This window comes from Etheostoma spectabile, chromosome 8 (assembly GCF_008692095.1).
Source record: "Etheostoma spectabile isolate EspeVRDwgs_2016 chromosome 8, UIUC_Espe_1.0, whole genome shotgun sequence".
NCBI lineage: Eukaryota > Metazoa > Chordata > Actinopteri > Perciformes > Percidae > Etheostoma > Etheostoma spectabile.
Genome location: NC_045740.1, coordinates 12,412,297 through 12,432,596, shown reverse-complemented (window position 1 = coordinate 12,432,596; position 20,300 = coordinate 12,412,297). Strand labels below are relative to the sequence as shown.

General features: G+C 41.0%; 1 protein-coding gene and 1 long non-coding RNA gene across 6 annotated transcripts; both read left to right on the top strand.

The window, feature by feature from the left end:
• The first annotated feature begins 1,608 nt into the window (after positions 1-1,608).
• On the top strand, positions 1,609-17,278 carry rassf8a (Ras association domain family member 8a). 4 transcript variants are annotated; one of them, XM_032524197.1, is made up of 7 exons: positions 1,630-1,697; positions 1,955-1,989; positions 9,201-9,382; positions 12,341-13,140; positions 13,345-13,542; positions 14,304-14,451; positions 16,901-17,278. In XM_032524197.1, the coding sequence occupies exons 3-7, from the start codon at positions 9,280-9,282 to the stop codon at positions 17,026-17,028; spliced, it is 1,377 nt and encodes a 458-aa protein (XP_032380088.1). In that variant the 5' UTR covers positions 1,630-1,697; positions 1,955-1,989; positions 9,201-9,279; the 3' UTR covers positions 17,029-17,278. The 4 variants fall into 4 exon arrangements, with proteins under 4 accessions (XP_032380090.1, XP_032380089.1, XP_032380087.1 ...); XM_032524199.1 differs by having other exon boundaries at positions 1,609-1,989; positions 12,341-13,134; XM_032524198.1 differs by having other exon boundaries at positions 1,609-1,989; positions 16,907-17,278.
• LOC116694485 (uncharacterized) lies at positions 2,795-18,606 on the top strand. 2 transcript variants are annotated; one of them, XR_004333184.1, is made up of 2 exons: positions 2,795-2,817; positions 18,120-18,606. It is a non-coding gene; the product is annotated as an uncharacterized LOC116694485 (long non-coding RNA). The 2 variants fall into 2 exon arrangements; XR_004333185.1 differs by having other exon boundaries at positions 2,798-2,811.
• The last annotated feature ends 1,694 nt before the right edge of the window (positions 18,607-20,300 follow it).

Below are 20,300 nucleotides of genomic sequence, written 5' to 3'. Positions count from 1 at the left end.
TTACACAACTCAAAACCCTCCAGATATTTGATAGGAGATCATATTTAGAGACATGACAGTTACAGCTGACATTTTACAACAGGAGAGTCTGTTCTGTCACAAGAGGGCAGTAAGTTTCCATTGATGCATGGTCCCGTTGCCAAAGGTCCATCAGCTGCATCAGTTGAATGTACTGTATGTTTTAATTCATCTACATGTTTTGCAAATAACTTATGCATGTATTTTTGTGTCAGGTAAAGTGAAAATACAAATCTTTTACCAATATCACCTGTTTAAAGACCACTATGATCTAATGTTTAAATATAGTGTGAACAATAAAGTCACTCCATAATTTTATGATGAAAAAAACATGTTCTACCAAATTTTGCTATTTTATATCATTAACCAGCAAGGTCCTTATGACACTTTGTGTGTTCTTCATTTTACATGGAACTCATCCTACTTTGCCTTGATGGTATGCCTGATGTAAAATATGTTAATGCGTTCCACCTGTAGCCTTTGGTATTTCAGCTCTAGCTTCAGCTGGCCTATGCGTTGCGATTGTTTGCCATGCCATTGGTATAGTTTGGTAGTAAATATTCGCTCCATTTCGTCTTTCAGAGTGTTTAAAAATGCCTTGGCAACTCACTTTCACACTAACTGTACATGCAGACTTTAACACCCTTCTAGTTTTATCTCATTCCTCACTCTTTTCACTTTACTAAACCACTTAATCTCACTGACATTCACAGTAAAGTTTGGCTATATTCTGAATGATCATGTTATGATCTATTACTTCTTCTGTTGTAATTGTAGGCTCTGTGCGTTTTTTTGTTTTGTTTGTTTTTGTTATTTGTGTCTGTTTTGTTTTGCTTATATGTGCAACGTTTTTTTTGTGTGTGGTATCTTGTTCAGGACCCCCTCGAAAACGAGATGGTACATCTCAAGGGGTCATCCTAATAAAAGATTTTCAAACATGTTTTTCTTATTCTGCAGTACATTTAAATGGATACAGCTTTCTTTACTATCGGTATATATAGTGTTGAAAATCATATAGGGTAAAGAAAGTTGCATATAAATATATATATATATATATGTATATACTGTATATAAATAAATATACTGTATATATGTATTGACTCTGCCCTTTGCTTATTCATTGCCACTGCTGATCCTTTCTGATATATGATTTTATGGAATTATGTCATATCTTAAGGAAAAAAAGAGTCCCTGGTGCTCTGCCAGTGGTTTTGTGAAAGGTTTTTATATCCATTCATTTAAATTCTCTTTTTTTTTTAAATATGAAATTGTTCCTCAATTACTTTCTAATATAACAAATCTATAACTCTCAGAATCTGCAAGTTGGCCTATATTTAATAGGCTACATGTCTAATATGTTTCTAATACATTTATCTTGTGTTGTTCTTACACATCACAAACTAGGTAAACTGGGTCTACGTTAAATTATTCCGTAGGAAAGGGGGTTCCCAGTATCATCTATTTTCTAAGAAAAAAGATGGAGACCCTCTGGCTAAGATGTCCTGGATGTGTGTAAAAGTTGGCTGTAGGTAACCTCCCCCCCCCCCCCCCCCCCCTCCCTCAGAGTGTATTGCAGCTTTAAAGAGTCCACAATGCCTTGCGGTGTCCCAGTTCCAATGCGATGTATTTACCAGCAGGAGTAATGAAACGGAGAGAGGGGCTTTTTCCGCAGCTAACTGGTGAGACCGCAAACGACTAGCGCGCAGAGAGGACAGACAAACTTTCGGACAGAGGACCAACACGTCAATTATGTGTTTTTGAACGTGTCTTTAGCCTTTTATTCAGTTTTTTTTTTTTTTGTCCAGCAGCCAAAACGATACTTTGTCGCAGTTCGTTGGAAGTGATTTACTGGGCATTGATGAAGGACACATTTTGCGGAATTGACGGCTTTTTTTTTTTTTACCTGTGTTTCCCCTCTTAACTTCACTTCAGATAGGAAACACTGAGTTAAATCCTATTTGCGCCATACAGGTAAGACTATTACACCGACCTAATAATAGCAGGATGTGCTGCAGCTCAGCCCGTTGTAGTGGCGAGGCTGAGATAACGGAAACATTTCTGTAGTGGAATAGTTCGGCTACACTCTCTGGACCCACTACAGCCCATTATCGCCATTTCTTCAGCCTCGACACCAACACTATAAGGCAGAGAGGTGAAGTGTTGCTTCAAATGCTAATGTAGCCCTATTATGTCTTTCACGGTGTTAGAATGCCAACATATGAAGCTAATACTATTTTTTTGATGTTGTCTTTTATATGTGAGGATGAGAAATATGATCCGTTAAAATCATTTTTAGGTGTTCTCGGGGGACTCAGACTGTATCATCTTGCAGTATTATCATAGCAGGCCTAGGTGTTCTGTAGAACATTCATTTCAAATGTTGCTTTGCCCTTTTTCCCCTTTTTTTTTTTTTTTTTTTTTCTACAGTATTGTCTCATCAGGTTCAGCATCTTCTGTACACGTAACGAGCTCTGGTTTAAACAAATCTTTACACAGCACAATCATAACAGAATCTTTGTCTAAAAAAATCACTTATTTGATCTAAAGTGCCAGTGCTCTACACTACTTCAAAACATACACCAGGTGTAGCTGAACTAACCTGTGGACTTGTTGCACTCAGCCAAGGTTTAATGTCTCCCAGTCTTATGCTTTGGGATCTTAGACTGCTTTAGTCTAGAAACAGAATCCTGTAATTCAGTGCTCCTTGCTGCATTTGATAATGGCACAGCAGCACCAGGCTGCAAAGAACTACCTAAACACTGGAAAGTTCAGCCACTGTTTGTGTGTGTGTGTGTGTGTGTGGCTGCCATTTCTGCTGCTGCTGCTGCTGTTAAAAAAACATTTCAGTTCTATAAATGCTTACACGGAAGAGTGTGATTCTGCACCAGATGATGTTTTACAAACCACTGTAACATGTAAACCTTGGCTAGAGGTTTCTTGTTGCCCCGCTGAGCCTCTGCCCTGGTGCAGGAGCCGGCTGCCTGCCCTGCTGGCTCTTCAAAGCTGGCTAGTGAGCAGTGAATATGGCAAGGGAACAAAGGCGGCATTATTGCCCGAACGTGGTCCAGATGTTAGGGATCCTGCCAGCACTGACCTCCCAAATAAGGGAGGCCCGCTCCAGCGCCTAATAGTTTAATGTCAGCCAGGCAGAGAGAAAAAGAGGGAGGCTTGCTCCAGGGCAGGGGCCATTGGAGAGCTCTCAGGAGCAGAGGGTGTTGCCTGTAGCGTGACTGGATGTAGGTTTAATCCCAAACACCCACATCTTCAGATTGGAGCTAGATACATTTCTGAGGAAGTGCTGGGCAATGCCTTCTTCTTGGTGTATATTTCGTGGTTACTATGGTGCTTTAGATAGTTTTCAAAAGCTTTACACGCACAACAGTGCAGCATAAAATGCATTCCTTGATGGTAATAAACGTTGCAACTGCATTTTAGCTTCTGATTAAGTGGAGGTACAATGTCACCTTTAATTGCTTGTTAATTAACAGTCATTTATATTGCAGGGCAGCATTAGATCTTGTCACTGTGTAGAGAATAATGGGACTGCACTAAACTACCTGAGAGGAGGCTAAAATTGTTCACAGCAGAGGCTTTTAGAAATTTCAAAAAACAATTTAAAAAAGTTAAAAAAAACTCTAGAAACTTTGCAACATCTTTTTTGTTTTTTCAGATTTGTCAACTTAAAGTCCCCCTCCAGACACAATTTAAAGTATGTGTTAAAAAAAAGAAAATCTGCTATGATAATATTTAGTTTTACATGGGTTTGCCACATAAAAAGTATTTAAAAAAAAAAACTCTGTTAAGGGTCTAGAACAGTGGTTCTTAACCTTGTTGGAGGTACTGACCCCCACCAGTTTCATATGCGCGTTCACCGAACCATTCTGATGATGGCCAAGCGGGGCGTGTCATCACGAATCATATGAGTCGGGTGTATGTCTTGACCTCCGCCGAACCCCTGAGACTGACTCACCGAACCCCTGGGGTTCGATCGAACCCAGGTTAAGAACCACTGGTCTAGAAGCACATCTACTCTTTCTCCCTTATTGAGAAATTCTGGATCTGGCCTAGCGCCCCACCCACCACCCCTGCTTGCTTTAGGTTGACCGGTAAAGGAACCGTGGATATCAAGATGGCTAGAAACATCGGAGGGATTCAGTTATGCATGTTTGTAGGGCTGTACCGAGTTACATTTCTTTTCACATTCAAAGATTTGTTTGAGATTTTGGAAATTAAGCTCTGAATTTTTTGTCATGATATTTAAGATTTAGAATTTGAATGTCAACATTATGAATGGAGCTTCGAAGTATGCAGCCCATGTTAGATCCTCACGCCGGGTTCAGACAGGAGGCGGGAGCGCGACCCCTGTTAACCAATTGGGCTGTTCACACCGGACGCTCTGCTGTCGGCTCATGATCTGCAGCGATTGTTTGTCAGTCAGACTCAGACGAGGAGTCTGTTGTGCACCAAAATGGAAGACTAGCAGACGTATCGTAAGGATAAGTATACTAAGCATCTTTTATTTGTTTATATTATCTGTTAGCTCGTAACTGGCAGTGGCTGACAGCTACAATGACGTGATGTGTTTACGCTCTTTGTACTGACAAGTCCACTCTGTGATGCAGGTGCTCCAGTTTCTTTTGCAGCTTTTGCATATTAAGACAGTGATTGGCTTTTTGAATTTGTGATTTGCCAACTATAGCACATTCCAGGTGTACATTTGAACATCTGATTTTAGGGAAGTGCACGGACATCTACCGCTTCATTATAGGAATGTGAAAACACGTCGCAGAGATGCAAGCCAGTATAGTCAAGGTTTGACATTTTAGGGGATATAAACATAAGAAAAACACATATTTAGTGGAGTTTTTTTTTAAGGATTTAAACTATTTGGTATGTCACAAACACCTTTTGATGTTTAAACTAGTTTAAACACTTTCAGATTGAATGCAGTTTGTTAAAGTGTCTACAGTTGCGTAGCCATTAAGATCACCATAGCTTTCTTGTCTCTTAGTCATGGCCTGTTGCATTCTCACAGCCCAGGAATGCATACCCTGGATGTTATCAGTTTCCACGCTATATGATCAAGGCTGGTCTCTGGCAACCGTTGTTGCCCTGCTCTGTAATCTTTACATTTGTAGAGGGTATGGTATACACTCCAGGCTGGCATACTAATAAAGAGGAGCTTCTTTATCTGGTTCCCACTGTCTGCAAGACCCTTAACGTTTACAGGGGTTTCATCTTGTCTATGTGTCTTACATTTATGTGATACTGTTGCCAGCCCAATGTGTTTTAGGCCCGGGGATTATACCAGGCTGTAGCACTTGATGACAATCTGAAGGAATTGAAAGTGAGAAAAAAGAGATTTCTCCAGTTAGTTTCAACCAATTCACCACTAGTGCTTCACAAAAATCCAGCGTCTGTCTTTGCCTGCTCACAGAGATCTATGTCACAACAGATCTGTTACCAATTACAGCAACGTATAAATTGCTTGTAATTACATGATGCTCTACAGGGAGTGCAATTTGAATTAAAGTTTGGTTAGCAATAGGCAAGGAAGTTTAAGTACTAGAACAGACTGCTGTCGATTCAGTCTGTAAGAATTATCCCATTGTCTTTAATTAACAGCAGCGTGGGAGAGTTTTGCATGTCTTTTTTAAAGGTCCCGTGGCATGACAATTTCACTTCATGAGGTTTTTTAACATTAAAATGAGTTCCACCAGCCTGCTTATGGTCTTCCAGTGGCTAGAAATGGCGATGGGTATCTTTCTCTGCCTTTTAAGAAAATGAAAGCTAAGACTGGCCGATCTGGAATCCTGCTCCTTATGAGGTCATAAGGGGAAAGGTTACCTCCCCTTTCTCTGCTTTGCCTTTCCATAGAATTTGGCCCACCCATAAGAGAGAGACATCATGGCTTTCAAACGAGCAAAGTGGCAGTTGTTCAAGGCTGAATTTTGGGAAAGAGACTTCATACATGGTATTAGGGGACCACTAAAGCCTATATAAAAGCATCCAAAGAGCACCATGTCATGGGAGCTTTTAAAAAAAATTAGTTACTAGTTTTAATTAGGTACTTGAATAGACATTCCTTCAAACTTGCAATGCCTTAGTGAACAATGGGTAGCAAATTTGGATAGGAATCAGGGTGTAATAGTGTTGATACTTGTGAAACATTATGGGTTTTCTTGTGAGATCATCACTAGGTTGAGTTGATCGCTGCCCTACAAGCTTTGTCCTGAGTCCAAGCTCAGGCTTTGGTTTTATTGAATGCCCATTTTGCCCATCAGATACCCCATGTTCAACAAAGTGCTTAACTGCATGATACTCAGCCCACTTTGTGATGGTTGATGGACTGTAACCCCCCCCCCCCCCACACACACACACACACACACACACACACACACACACACAAAGCAGTGCCGTATTTAAGCTCCTACAGTAAAAAAAACCCAACACCCTACAGTATTTCTTGGTGGTATATGTTACAGCAGTGTGTTGGTTGTGGTAGATCCCCCACAGGAGCATATGGTAGGTGGTTTATACCAGCAGCCAATTGAAGCCCTTTTCCTGCCAGCTCTGTGTGCTTCTGTAGGCCTGGAGAATTGTCATCAGCAGCCAGGCGAGCAAGCTGCTCAGTGTTGCTCCACACCTCACTGCTCTGAGAGGAATGCATCTTGAGTCAACGCTATTGAACCAATACGAGACTGAAAGAAACAACCTCTGGAGTTATGAGAAGTTTGATGGTTTGCTGCAGTTGATCATCTCTCTCAACTGAGCCTAAATAGAAATCACAGTAATTTAAGCCGTCCTCCGTCTCATGAAATGCCTCTCTGGCATAAGATGAGCTACACAAATCAGGGAGCGGGCATCTCCCCAGGCTGTGGCTTTGACGGGCCAGAGGAATGGAGCTTGCAGAGCTCAGGATGGCACTCTGCCCGACACTGCTGTGCTTGTATCCTCAGTTGGGTTTTCTGGGTTAATGTTAGTGAATGTAAATGTTACAAATCTGAACCGGAGCAAGTGGCATTTAGAAATGCCCCACTGAGTCTTGTTGAGCCTCTGCAAAAAAGAAGCATTGACTCAGCCAGTTTGCTTTGGTTTTTTTGTTTGAACAGTTGTCTCTTTTGTGGATTTTTTTTGTCTGAGTGTTTCAACAGGAAATACGTTGAATTGACTAGTGTTAATGCTGTACAGTATTCCATGCAGTGGTCCTTGTAAATCCCTCTAACTCAGTGTTGTTATACTGTAGGTAGTATTTTTTTCGGCACTTTCCCCTTCCCCCTCCAGTGTATTCAAACCCCCCTGGCTGATCCATTATGCCTGCTTTACATCAAGTCTTGCTCAGTCCCTATTACCGTTTCCACATCCTCCTGTAAGATGGGTAAGGCAAAATTGTGACAGTGTTTTGGGTCACTGCAGTAAAATCTCTGTGCGTGTGTGTGACTATTTCCTCTTCCTCTTCATCCTTCAGCCCTTAGTGCCATTTAAGGGCTGTCTGAATGAAGGACAAAAGCACTTTCCTACCAGCTGTGAATACGCCAAGAATAGAGTGAACAAGAGTCACACACAATACATCTGCACACTTGAATCTGTCTTATAACTACCTGAGGTTTTGTTTTGTTTGATTGATCGTAGAGCTAAACTGATTAGTCAGTTAATCATTGTAGTACTGAATTTGCCCTAGTCATTTAACAAGCAAAAATGGCAAACATTTGCTGTTTTCACTTTCTCAAATGTAAGGAGTTGCTGCTCCACGCTTTTGGTTTTTAGACTTAGTTAGGCAAAACAAGCAATTTGATGGTGTCACCTTGGGCTTTGGGAACTTGTGATGGGTATTTTAACCTTTTTTATAAAGTAAATAATCAATCAACCAGAAAAAAAACATAAGGAAAATAATCATAAGTTTCAGCTTTGTCTCTTAAAGTCTACAAATGTTACCTTGCAGCACTTTCATGTCCTTGCCATATTTAGAAAAGCAGTTGTTGGTGTGTAGGACAGGCTGGTGTGGATGACTTTGTGAATGTGTATAGGGACTATGTGGGCTGGGGGAGGTGTAATTGGTGGGGGGTTGGCGAACAAAAGGGCCTATTGACTCAGTAGTGTAGGTGCAGTGAAGGTTAGATCCATTGAGTGTGATACAGATCTGGGGAGATGCCATTCATTCTCTCTCACCGTACACCGTCCTTGGTAGAACGTTTTTGAAGGATCCCTCGCCACAGATGGACTTTTCATACACTGTAATGTCAGTAGTTATTAAAGGCACTGCTCTTGATATTCAGAACATTAACATAGCAGGAAACAACTATTTGCTCTGTAAAGATCTAGTGGAGTAATGGGCCGGAGGGTGGCGGCAAAGTGTTATTTGACAAGTTGGGTAACAATCTGTAAGAGTCGTGTTGGGGAAATCCCAGACCTCTTTTTTTAATATTAAGTACAGCCCCTTTAAACACATCTGTGCTTTGTAAATCTTAATGGGATAGCGGATTTTGTCAATCTTTAAAATGCATCAACAATTAGTCAGTAGCAGTCATAATAATAAGAAGAAGAACAGCGCTTCTCTCAACTGAAAACACTTTACATAGAATACTCCATATTAACTGTTCAAAGTACTCAGTAGGGGAAAAAGGACATAACGGTGTAAGATGTGTTACAGAACAGTAAAAATAACTGACATCACAAACAAAACCCTACTAAACTCCCCTGTGTTATGATTCATCTGGCTCTAACAACATTTTTATGCCTTCTCTGTTTCACTCCTTGTTCCTGTCTTCTCTGTGTCACTGAGTCAATCTTCCTGATGTAATTCTTTATACAAAAGCAGGAACTGGGCTTGGGAATGTCTGCTGGCAGACTCTTCCTGCACCCCCAACAGGCATGCACCTATTCATAGAGAAGAGCAAAACAACAGCATTATGGCCAGCTGGTCCTGGGATGCCTGGCTGTATGAGTCCATTCTCAACTTGACTATCCCTTTGATCATAAGCTACTGTTAAAATAGCCTGAGTCTACCTTGTATATTTTTGCTGTATATTTTGACTACTTGTGTTTGAAGGTATTACCACAGTTGTAACTGTTTGCATGTGTCTGTTAAGACGTTATCCTTTAAGGCAACTAAGCATTTTAACCGTGGTCTTGAGCACATCCTGACTAACTTCTTCCTGTTTTCCCCTGTGTTTCCTCCCCAGTGCCGTAGCCAGAGTGTGTCAGAGTTCAATAATGCTGGGGCCAACACACCCCAACCGGCTCCATCACTTCTGACCCAACATGGAGCTCAAGGTCTGGGTGGATGGAGTCCAGAGGGTCGTCTGTGGGGTCACTGAGGCAACCACCTGCCAAGAAGTAGTGATTGCGCTGGCACAGGCCATAGGTAGATAATGTCCTACTATGAAACCACACACAAGCACACCTGAGGTAAAAACAGAGTTGCGTCACTAGGGTACGGGCGGTGACACTCAATAGTTTATTTAAGCTCCTGTTCGCCTGCACGGGTGTGTTAGAGAGAGGGAATGGGTCGTTGTATTTTCTTTGTTGACCGCTAGTTTCCGTTGACCTGTCATTATTTTGATTATGAGCTAGTACAGTTTACCTTTTTCCATTAAACAAGATTCACTAAACCTACTCTTTAGATTTAAGCTTTTTTTGTTAGCTCGCCATTAAAAAAAATCTAGCCCCGACTTCAGCCTCTCCGTGACTTTGAGTTAGCCTGAAGTCGCTACACTAGCTTTAGCAATATTTATTTTTGGGAAATAGTGGAGCAAAACAAGGATTGTATACTTGTGGTTTGTTGATTAGGTTTTCTTCACACTTTGGCAATATGAAAGAGTAAAACAGTTGAAGACTTTTCATCAAATGTATTGTTAAGCAGCATTCTTCAACCAACAACTTTAATCTAAGTATGCCAAACTACCTTTTGTTAACATTTGAAGTAAACCTGTATTTGTACATTGATACAGTGGATCATAGTCGGAGGCTTTATTGGTACTTTCTTGAATCTAATTACCCCCTTCTCCATATGGCTCCACAAGGAACGGGGGTACTTGATCAGACATTACTTCCCACAAAGCGCGTGGTAGGAGGAGGGAAAGTATGACTCATCTTTCAGTCTTCTGCCAAACTGAGAAAGCAGCATGTCTAATCCCCCTCCTCTGCCTTTTTTTCTATTAAAAACATTTACACCATGTGAAATGATCAGATATTGATTTAGTTATTTAGCATCTACAAGTGTTTCTGTCTACACAATACATAAAAGTGTTGTGTCTAGGTTTCCTCTTTACTGCATAAAAAAAATCAATTTTTTATAAACATTGAATCAAATATAATGTGAAAGAGTTGCTGGTAGTGCCAAACCTACTGAGAAAGACCCAACACTGCACCCCTATGCAGCTTTTAGCCTCATTTACGGATGTTTTCCAGCCTGCATATTTACTGTTTAATTGAAATAATAAATAAGTATAAGTGAAATTCCCTTGTCCTTTTTTAATTATAAAGCAGGTTGAGGTGCTATATAAATACTCTGAAAGTATCAAAACGCTCAGTCCACAAAGAAATGCAGTAGTATTCAGAAACGGTGCCTTTAAACGAGCCGTCGGGACTTTGATACGGGTGGGATGTCACAACTACTCCTGCTCCTTTTAAGGCTCTCATCTCACCTTAAACTGCTATTTTCAGAAACAACACTCAGACAGAAACATTTGAATGTTTGAATTGTTTGAGGGGCCAGAAACATGACATCCAACAGGATGATAATGTTGCTCTGCGTCTGTTAAATGTGTAAGAAGACAGTTGTTTGCTACCATGTTATTTTAAAAGTTAGATAGGATGACAGTATATCATGGCTGCGTTTCAGTTCGCTTTGGAATCTTTTACTAGTGTACTTTCTAGTAGGTCTGCAGATGTCGATTATTTTAGTAATCAAGTATTCTACCGATTATTCCATTGATTAATCGTTTAAGAAATACTTTTTGTTTTATTGATATGCAATAATATACAATAGTTTGGTTACATTTTCAGAAAAAGCAACTTTTTTATTGCCTACATTGTTTACAATATCATCTCTCAAAAAACTAAAGATTACATGCATTTAAGTGCCATATTACATTGTTTTTTTTAGAAAACAATCTTAAACTAAAACATTAAAGTGACATAAAAATAACCTTAAAGGTGCTCTAAGCAACGCATTTTCAAACAAAACGAGACTAGCTTGCCCCCCCTCCTCCTCATTCCGTCCCCTCCCCCTCCCTTCTGGGCTTCCACTCACTAACCCCCCCAAATCCTTCTCGTCGGTTATTGGCTGGAACACTGGAACACTGCTTGTGTATGTTTCGTGGTGCAGGTGGGCTGTCTACAGAGATTGCGTTTTTTTTACAGTGTGTTCTGGGGACAAGCAGCTCGCATAGTGAGAAGATGTTTGCTCTATGTGACAACAAATGTTATAGCCTAAAACACGTGTGACATCACTTAGAGCACCTTTTAATTTGTACAACTTAACTATTAGAACTACAAGTTTCAACCTGAGACTGATCTGTATATAGGCATATATGTTATTGTTTGTTATCATTTGTTATACTCAACCTATTTTCATTTAAATATTTGATTAAAATGTCACACAGCTCTGTTACACTTATACTAGTAGATCATTGATCAGCTGTTTCTCTGTGAAGAGAGCAAGAGTGAGAGCGAGTGGTGCCCAACAATCAGCTGTTTTTCCGAAGGGATAGTCAACAAGTCAGTTCTTTAAATCTAATTGCGGTCACCACTACGTTTTCTTTTCTTTGATTTTGGTAGTTGTTTGGTGTAGTTTCATCGTCCATACGAATGTAGGATTAAGTTAGGCTGTTTTCTGTTGAGATGCTGAAGCATTGACGTATTAATTACGTTTTGAATTGATTCCAAACTTTGGACAATTTCTGTTGTTTTCTCCAGCCTGTCTCTTCTCTTAGTCCCATACGTGCTTTCTTAATTTTGTAATCAGTCTTCATTGCATGTGTTGCAAGCATAGACTGTACATTATTAAACAGTCCATGGTTGCAAGCAGCGTCAGCCCGCTGTGCGACAGTAATAATCTTCTGTGCAGGAACACCATCAGCAATACAACGTTGGTAACATTAATTAAATGAAGCTTTGAGGGCAAATCATTTTGCGTAGAGGATTTTTAGTAATCAAATTATTCAAGTTACTCGAGGAATTGTTTCAGCCCTACTTTCTAATGGTCCAAATTGCTAAAAGCAGCTGTAAATAAAAGTTAAAAACCTTGCATTTTGGCATAACCACCTTCTAGGATAAGAATCTGTTACAGCTCGTGTTTTTTGTGTTGTGTTCTTTACAGGTCGCACTGGGAGGTATACTCTGGTAGAGAAATGGCGGGACACTGAGCGTCACCTAGCCCCTCATGAGAGCCCTGTGGCTTCTCTGAACACCTGGGGCCAGTATGCGGGTGACGTCCAGCTAATCCTGCATCGCACAGGCCCCTCCCTGACTGAACGACCCCCCTCAGAAGGACCACCTCTCAGGGGCCCTGAACGTGGGCTGCATCGGCAGAGCCTCCCTCCCCTTGCAAAGCTTCGTCATCCCAACGATCGCTCCCTCCGCCGCCGTGAACCACGTCGCAAATCTCTGACGTTCACCGGTGCACCCAGGGGCCTTAGGGAGATACTGGGCGGAGGGCGCATCGGCGAGGCCGAGGCTAAACGAAGACTCCTTCATGGAAACGGTGGGAATCACCACCATGCTGGGCCAGCCATCGGTACTGCATCGCCTGGCCTGTGGGCCTGTCGCATGGAAGATCTGGTCAGACTGGTCAGTTTACAGAGAGAGACTCTCAATGTGCTGGAGAAAAAGCTGGAGGCATATGAGGCTGAGCTCCAGGCCTGGGCTGAAGGGCGAGGGGGCCGAGGTGGAGGTTGCATTGGGGACCCAGGTGGAGGAGGCGGGCTGATAGAAGAGATCCTGAGGCTGGAGAAGCATCTGAGAAAGAATGACGTGGAGATGGAGGAGGAGGAGTTTTGGGCCACTGAGCTGCAGATTGAGCTAGAGAGTGAGAGACAGCTGGAGGAAAGACTGCAGGAGCTAAGAGGACGCCTGCAGGGCTGTGAAGTGGAGATTGAAGAAAATCTGGCAATGGTACAGGTGTGCTACGTGTGGGAGATTTTTTTGGGTTATTGAATAAAAAATCCTTTACTTTTGGGGAAAGATAATAAGAATGAAAAAAACAAAAAGCTAATTCCGTAGTCGGTTCATATTCATTATAGTTCTTCATCAATTACCGTGCTAGTGTTTGTAGTACGTGCTTTCCCTCTTTTTCCATATCTGTTTCTTTCTTTGCCCCATCAGAGTGTAGAGGCAGGCCTGGAAGAGGAGCGGCTGCAGAGGGAGCGGCAGGAGACCCAATGGATCAGTGAGGCCGAGGTTCGGGCTCAGGTGCTCAGAGTCAAAGCAGAACTGAAAGCCCAGGAGAGACAGGCTGTCCAGCTGGAGAGCAGCTGCAGAGCTGTGGACAGGTCCCTCGGACAAAACAGCAAGAAAGTGCAGGTGAGACATATGCCTGCATTTGATTACTTATATATCTTTTTTCTTCTTTTTTTTTATTTTTTAAACCAAATAGTGCTGCCGGGTGATGAAGTGGTAAGGGAGACCACCTATCTGTAAGAATGCATTTAAGCGTCTTTGCACGTGAATCATCCCTCAACATGATGCCGTGACCCTGCCAGTTTAAATGGGAACTCTTGTTTTTTTTACCCTTCAAAGTCTTTTACAGGTCTTGGGGAAAACTATGTGGGTATGGGGGGAAAAAAAGTTTATATAATGCCTTCTGTGGCTACAGAGAGTTGGGTAAAATCTAATACAAGTGACAAAGTACTTGGAGATTTTAAAGTAATATTGCTTGTGTCTTGGACATCAAAATACTAAAACTTATAGTGCGTTCAATTTACCTGAGAGCCGTGAATGACGTCACATCCGAGTTAAATGCGTTCCATTCACCAGTCAGATTTTTCAGTGATGGGTAGGCTCTAGCCAGGTTAGCCGTTGTTAACAATGCCAGCTGATAACAGATTACACTGTTTTTGTGTGTGCACACAAGACTGTGTGTACGACTAATTTAGTGAAACACAAATAAGACAGAAGTGCTAATAACTGTATGTTACTACAGCTTTCACAACACAGGGCATCCATGTTTGGTTCTGAGCTCGAACAGGCTCATATAATCTCTACCTGTAGATGTCTGTTTCAAGCTGTTGTTAATTCTCTCATGTTTCCTCAAGAATCACTCTTCTCATGCTGTTTCTCTGAAGGACATGCAGCACGAGCTGGAACAGCTGACCAAGGAGCTGAGGCAGGTTAACCTTCAGCAGTTCATCAAGCAGACCGGCACCAAAGTCACAGTGTTGCCGGCCGAACCCACCGCTGAGAATGAAAGTACTCACAGCAGTCATGGTTTAGGTAATATCATTTTATAAACATTAAATGAGTGGATTTTTCTTGAGGAATGTCCTTTGGAGTTAAATATTTAACTTGTGGCTCTGGACATGCTGAAAATAGTAAGAGTGCAATCCCATATACTGTGGTGTTGTGTATACCTACTGTAGGTATCTCTTGCTGTTGACTTAAATGACAAGTAAGAAACTGACCTTGTAGGGACAGTATGTAGTCGGTGACATAGGGGTCAGTTAGGTCTAACCAATCTGAACTGGTCTTACCCAAGACGGTAATTACAACTTAATCCTCCGACAGTATGGACTTTAACAAACTATTAACGCTGCCATTCACACAGGCGACATACAGCTTATTTTTACAACTTATAAGTGCCTGTGCATTTGTAAAGTCATTCTGTTCCATTAGGGCTCTTATTTTTATGTCTTGACACCGTGCTGAGGGAAAATGACTCTGCTTAGTGTTCAAGTGCAGTTTTCCGCACAGCATTTATTTAAAAAGTGCATACATCACATTTCCTTACAAACAATGTAGGGTTATTTTTTAAACAGATTCTGCCGTAGTTCTCACTTCACAGGAAACGCTACTTTCCCTCAATCTGTAGCTAGTCTATATTGATGACATTTCATTTTTGGGATTGTTCAGGTGTGGCCGGAAATTCCGCCGGATGTCCCTCATTTTCGGCCGGATGTCTATCACCTTCCGCTTTCTTTGTGTTGACATTTAATGATGCGTTCCTGGCAACACGTAACCCATGTTTTTACAACATTATACCTGTGAAAGTGCCCTGGAACGACATTCAAACCCGTAACTTACTACCTGTGAACTCGAACCAGATCGTTGTACTCCCAGTTAAAGTTTTTGACGTCACACGCACATAAACAAAAATGGCAACCCCTGTTGATGCTGTACAGATGCCGGTGGGCAACATAAAGTAGTTCCGCACATTGTAATCAAAACAATACACATACCATTATGTACTACTAAGGTTATGTTTTTTAAATGAAACCCAACACATGTCACCGTCTAGAAATCGCTAGTATCAACTAGCGCTAGCTAACATTAACATTAGGTAGCCGCTATTGGTAGCTGGAAGGGTTTGTCATGACTTTGCCTGGAATGCTACTAAGTTGTGACTTGAAGTCGTAACTTACAGGCTAAAAATTCTGGTTTATTTTAGGAAGACTATGGTTAACTGCTCCTCACACATAGGGGAAACAATAAAGTGTGAGTGTGTGTGTGCATGTGAGAGAGATTGTGATGTGAGTACAGCATTAGTTTTTACCCACTCCAGTGGCAATTATAGTCTCCATGCCAACAGCTGCCTGGATACAGGAAGACCTCTACGTCTATCCCTCATTCCTTCTATCACGCTGTTACTCTATCATATGCTCAGCAGATTCTGTGATGGGCTCCTTGGACCAAAGCTCTTGTCATCCTACAGGAGACTAGCAGAGAGCTGACACATAATCTAAGAGCACTGAATTATGGGAGAGCTGTCCCATTGCATTAGAGGCGATCCACATCAACTTTCAGCCTGCTGGTTATTAAAAACTTACCAGTAATATGGGACGAACAATGTAATTAGTGATCAATAGTAATTAAGATTGACTTTCAGGAGCAAGTTTGAGGTTTGACTAGAGCAGTGCATTATGCGTAACCAGGCACATAACTACCGGCTTGTTAAACAAAGAGCTGCATATCCAAGTTGCAAAACAAAGTTCATAGGCAGAAGCCATTATCTACACACTTAGAAAAGAAGCCTGCAAGCACAGATAATAAATGTATAACTGCACATGTGCAACCATAAACGTGAAGTTTAACCTCCCACCACATCTATGAGTAATTTAGTATTCCCACATGCCCACTGCCTTAAAAAAAGTTGTCTGAAACATGGAGAAGTGAATGGAGAAACAATTAATTGGTAGCAGTGACTGTGATGGTCTTTTTACGCCTACTTGATTTTGGTTTAAATCTGTTAAAAAAAACAGTTACCTCAATGTTCACTTGAATATCTCACCACCCCAAAGAGCCCAGATATCGTTTAGAGCACTAGGTCTCTTTATTAAACTTAATGGTGATGGATCCAATTATGAAAATGAATGAATTCAGTGCTCATGTCCTTCTAGTAACCTCTCTCCCTCTCTCTCTCTCTCTCTCTCTCTCTCTCTCTCTCTCTCTCCTCTCTCTCTCTCTCTCTCTGCGTATGGCTCGCCATTCTCTGCATGGCTCGGTACTGCCCCCTGGTGGCACAATGGCAGAGACATCATGCAGTTCCCACAGCACTGTGTTTTTTTTTATATAATCAAGTCATTTATTTGATATTAAGTACATTTGGAAGTTTTAAAAACAAAATAATAAAAATTAGTGTGAAAATCAGACATATTTTCAGTACTGAACCTTTGAAATACATCTTTTTAATTTGACACCTTTCATGTGTGGTTTTTTTGGTTTTCATTCTCAGATTTAGTTCCCCTGTCTGGCTCCCTGAAGCGCCCTGTGTCGTCACACACGATGTCAAGTCACCTCCGGGTCCTCCACAGCCCTCTCACTTCTGGCCTGAACCCAGAGGGGATCTATGTGTGAGGCGGCTCTACTCTGAGAGAAGACGTTGGGTCTCCCTTCCAGAGCCCGGTTTACCCCAGAACACATTTGTAAGTGGATATCTTTGTACAGGATACCTCAGTAGCACACTCCTATGCACTGTTGCCTCAATCACCCGAAGGCAACCTCAACCGTGAAGACTCAAATAGTGAAGGAACTATGTTAATCTCGAAATGAAAGTCCTAGAGCACTTGGTGGGACTGAAAGACAAGTTCAAAGGCATGCCGAGAAAACCCACTGCAGCAGCATCTTGGTGCACAGTCTCTGAAGATGTTATGACTTTCTAAACATCATGTTGTTTTGGACATCCTTTGTAAACCTATCCAGTTAATGAACTTTCACTCTCACTTTTAGTACCTGCTGAATGATTTGTATTGTTTTCTCACTAGCATCATGATTCAAATTGATTGCCTTTTGAACAGTATTCTTAAGCTCTTGGTATGTGAATCTATAAACTATATATCTAAATGTAACTTCTGCAGAGAACACATTTTACCCAGCGTAATGGTTCTTATATAAGTACTGAAGGATCCACTTGTGTCTATAGGATACCTGTCTAGAATCTATCGTTTTGCATATCAGAATGTTTTCCTGTAGCTCTGACTCTGTTCATGTTAAAACTATGCACAAATGGTTAATAGTTTTGTTACTGTGTGGTATGTACCAAAATGTTTGCTTACTGTAAATGTTTTCTTACTTTTCAGCTTTATTTTAGTGAATTGTTCTATTTTAATACAAAGCGGTGCATTCACAGTAACTAAATGCAGTGCCCTCATTCCTGCAGTAATGTCTGCATAATGAAACAGTGTTAATAGCCCTTTTAAGCTCATTTTTGTTGTTAAAATGACAATACAATATATTTTTGCCAAATGTATTATGCTCGTTTTTCCTGTAAGGATCGGTGGCCAAAGATTAGCAGGTCTTGTTGCATGATTGTGTCGTTAATATAGCCATATCTGGATGTGCAACACAATACGGTAAATCAGTTAGTTGAATTGAAAAATGGGGGCATGTAATAATACAATGGATAGCTACAGTATGTATGAGAGAGTGAGTGAGTTGTGATTAAAGAGGTGTGTGTGTGTGGTCACAAAAGCTAAGAAGCGTCTCTTAGGTTGTAGTTCAGCTGCTATTCCCATCAAAGTGCCTTATGTTCATTCCACGGTTGCCGTATTCAAATAATGTACAGTAAAGCTTTAGTAGAGACATTGAAGCAATGGCTGTGGTCAGTGTAGATCAGATGTTGCTAGATGTATTAGTACCCCATTGCTGCACAGATAGAAATGGCAATAGAACAGCATCAAAGAGGAAACTATAATTGTTATATTTGTCAGTATTATGTAGAAATGTCAATAGAACATTTTTGATAATGCTTTCCACTCTGCCACGGTATTTTTGTCCCCATACTGTAAAATGCATTTAATCTGATTTATTTCATCATGCAACACATACTATAGTCAATAGTTTAGTTCAGTTATGTTCCCCAGGAATAAATAGTTGATGTGATGCTGAAGAAAAGTCCACCTTGTAACATCCATTATCTACAAAAACACAACAAAATACATCATCACTACCGTTTGTCTCTGCTTTTCAGGTGAAGGAGAGGCCTTTTTTAAAATTCTTTGGTTAAAGATGATCTATAATATTGGTGTGGATGACTTTCCCTTTAAGAAACCACTTGTGTGCATTTTCCATCCTGGGATGAGACGTAGCTGTTTACAACCGTATATGTTCTAAAGAACTGTAAGATGTCAATTGTACATTATCAATTTTTATTTTTTCCTGCCTTAATATACTGCAACGTGTTGACAGATGTATGGCTGTAACTGGCTGCTGATATGACATGGGATTGCATGATTCAATAAACCATCTTACAAAATGAAGTGTCACAACGTGGTAACTGTTTGCGTGTGGATGTATATGAGAAGGTAATATGTAGTTTGGGCTCTACATGTCTTTCATGCTTTTTGCCAGTAGATGGAGACATTGACTCAGTATTGGTAGAAATATGGACACACCACTGCTAGTAGAGAATTAAGGGATAAGCACAAGAGAATGAAATTATAACATGTCAGTGTATAAAATGCATAAGCATGGCTTTATTGGAGGTTTATAAGGGGATAGTCTGGCTCACCGGATGTACATTGCTGGGATAAAGCCTAACAGCCGTAAGTGGTTTGAATAAATAAAATATACAAACGAGCCAGAGCTTCTTTTCCCCTCCCTATCCCAGAGTAGATAAGTGGTGGGGCCAGACCATACTCCAGTACTGACAGCGCTGTGGAGATTTGGCAAAGTGAAACTGTTAAGGGGGTTGTATCCGTTAAAAATAAAGACAAAGATGATTTTGCTGAAACTTTTAAAGTTGCTCTCAATGGTCAGTAAAGATAAGGTCAAGACCTTATTGTTATTTGAGCAAAGAAAGAAAAAAGTTTTTAAAGGAAATTGGGGGAGGCTTGTTGCATCTCTACATTTTAAATATGCTAAAAAAGGAGAAGCAAATTAAAGTGCTCATATTGTGAAAAATTAACACTTTCTGGGATTTTGGGTGTTATTTTGTGTCTCTGGTGCTTCTGCATGCATACAAACTTGAAAAAAAAAACACCCATGCTGTTTTGAGTGAGATACAGGTTTCTGAATGTCCTCTACCTTCAGTCTCTGGGTGAGCTGTTCAAAATCTGCACAGCTTTCTACGTCCCTAGCCGAGATGAGGTGGCTAACCTTAGCACATGCTAGTGCTAGCATGCTAGCTCGTTCTCAATGACAAAACACTGATACAACGCACACTAGTTCACCATAATCCATAAAAGAACTACTTCCATGTCCCTGTTCTGCAGGTATTCCACAAGTGTGCCCTTGTTTAGAAGAAGTCTCCCAGCTAATCCTTTTTTTTTTTTTAAGATTATTTTTTTGGCATTATAGGCCCTTAACGACAGGGTAGCTGAAGAAGTGAAAGGGGAGAGAGAGGGCAATGACATGCAGCAAAGGGCCGCACGTCGGAGTCAAACCCGCTGCGTCGAGGCGCAAACCTCTGTATATGTGCGCCCGCTCCACCAACCAAGTCATCAGGGCGCCGTCTCCCAGATAATCCTGACCACTGACCAAAGTTGGAGAAAGAGTTCTTTAACTGATAGCTACTGCACATGTGTGACTCCCAACAGAGATAGTATAGAAGTGAGATGTCAGATGTCTCACTCTGTAGCTAAAACAGAGACCTAAACACACAGGGTGAAAACCGGATCTGCAACAATGTG

Bases quoted from the DNA above. Each gene is read 5' to 3' on its own strand.
- rassf8a (XM_032524196.1), top strand. From the start codon at position 9,280: ATGGAGCTCAAGGTCTGGGTGGATGGAGTCCAGAGGGTCGTCTGTGGG. The intron at 9,383-12,340 runs GTAGATAATGTC...TGTTCTTTACAG, and splicing joins TGCGCTGGCACAGGCCATAG to GTCGCACTGGGAGGTATACT. The intron at 13,141-13,344 runs GTGTGCTACGTG...TTGCCCCATCAG, and splicing joins AAAATCTGGCAATGGTACAG to AGTGTAGAGGCAGGCCTGGA.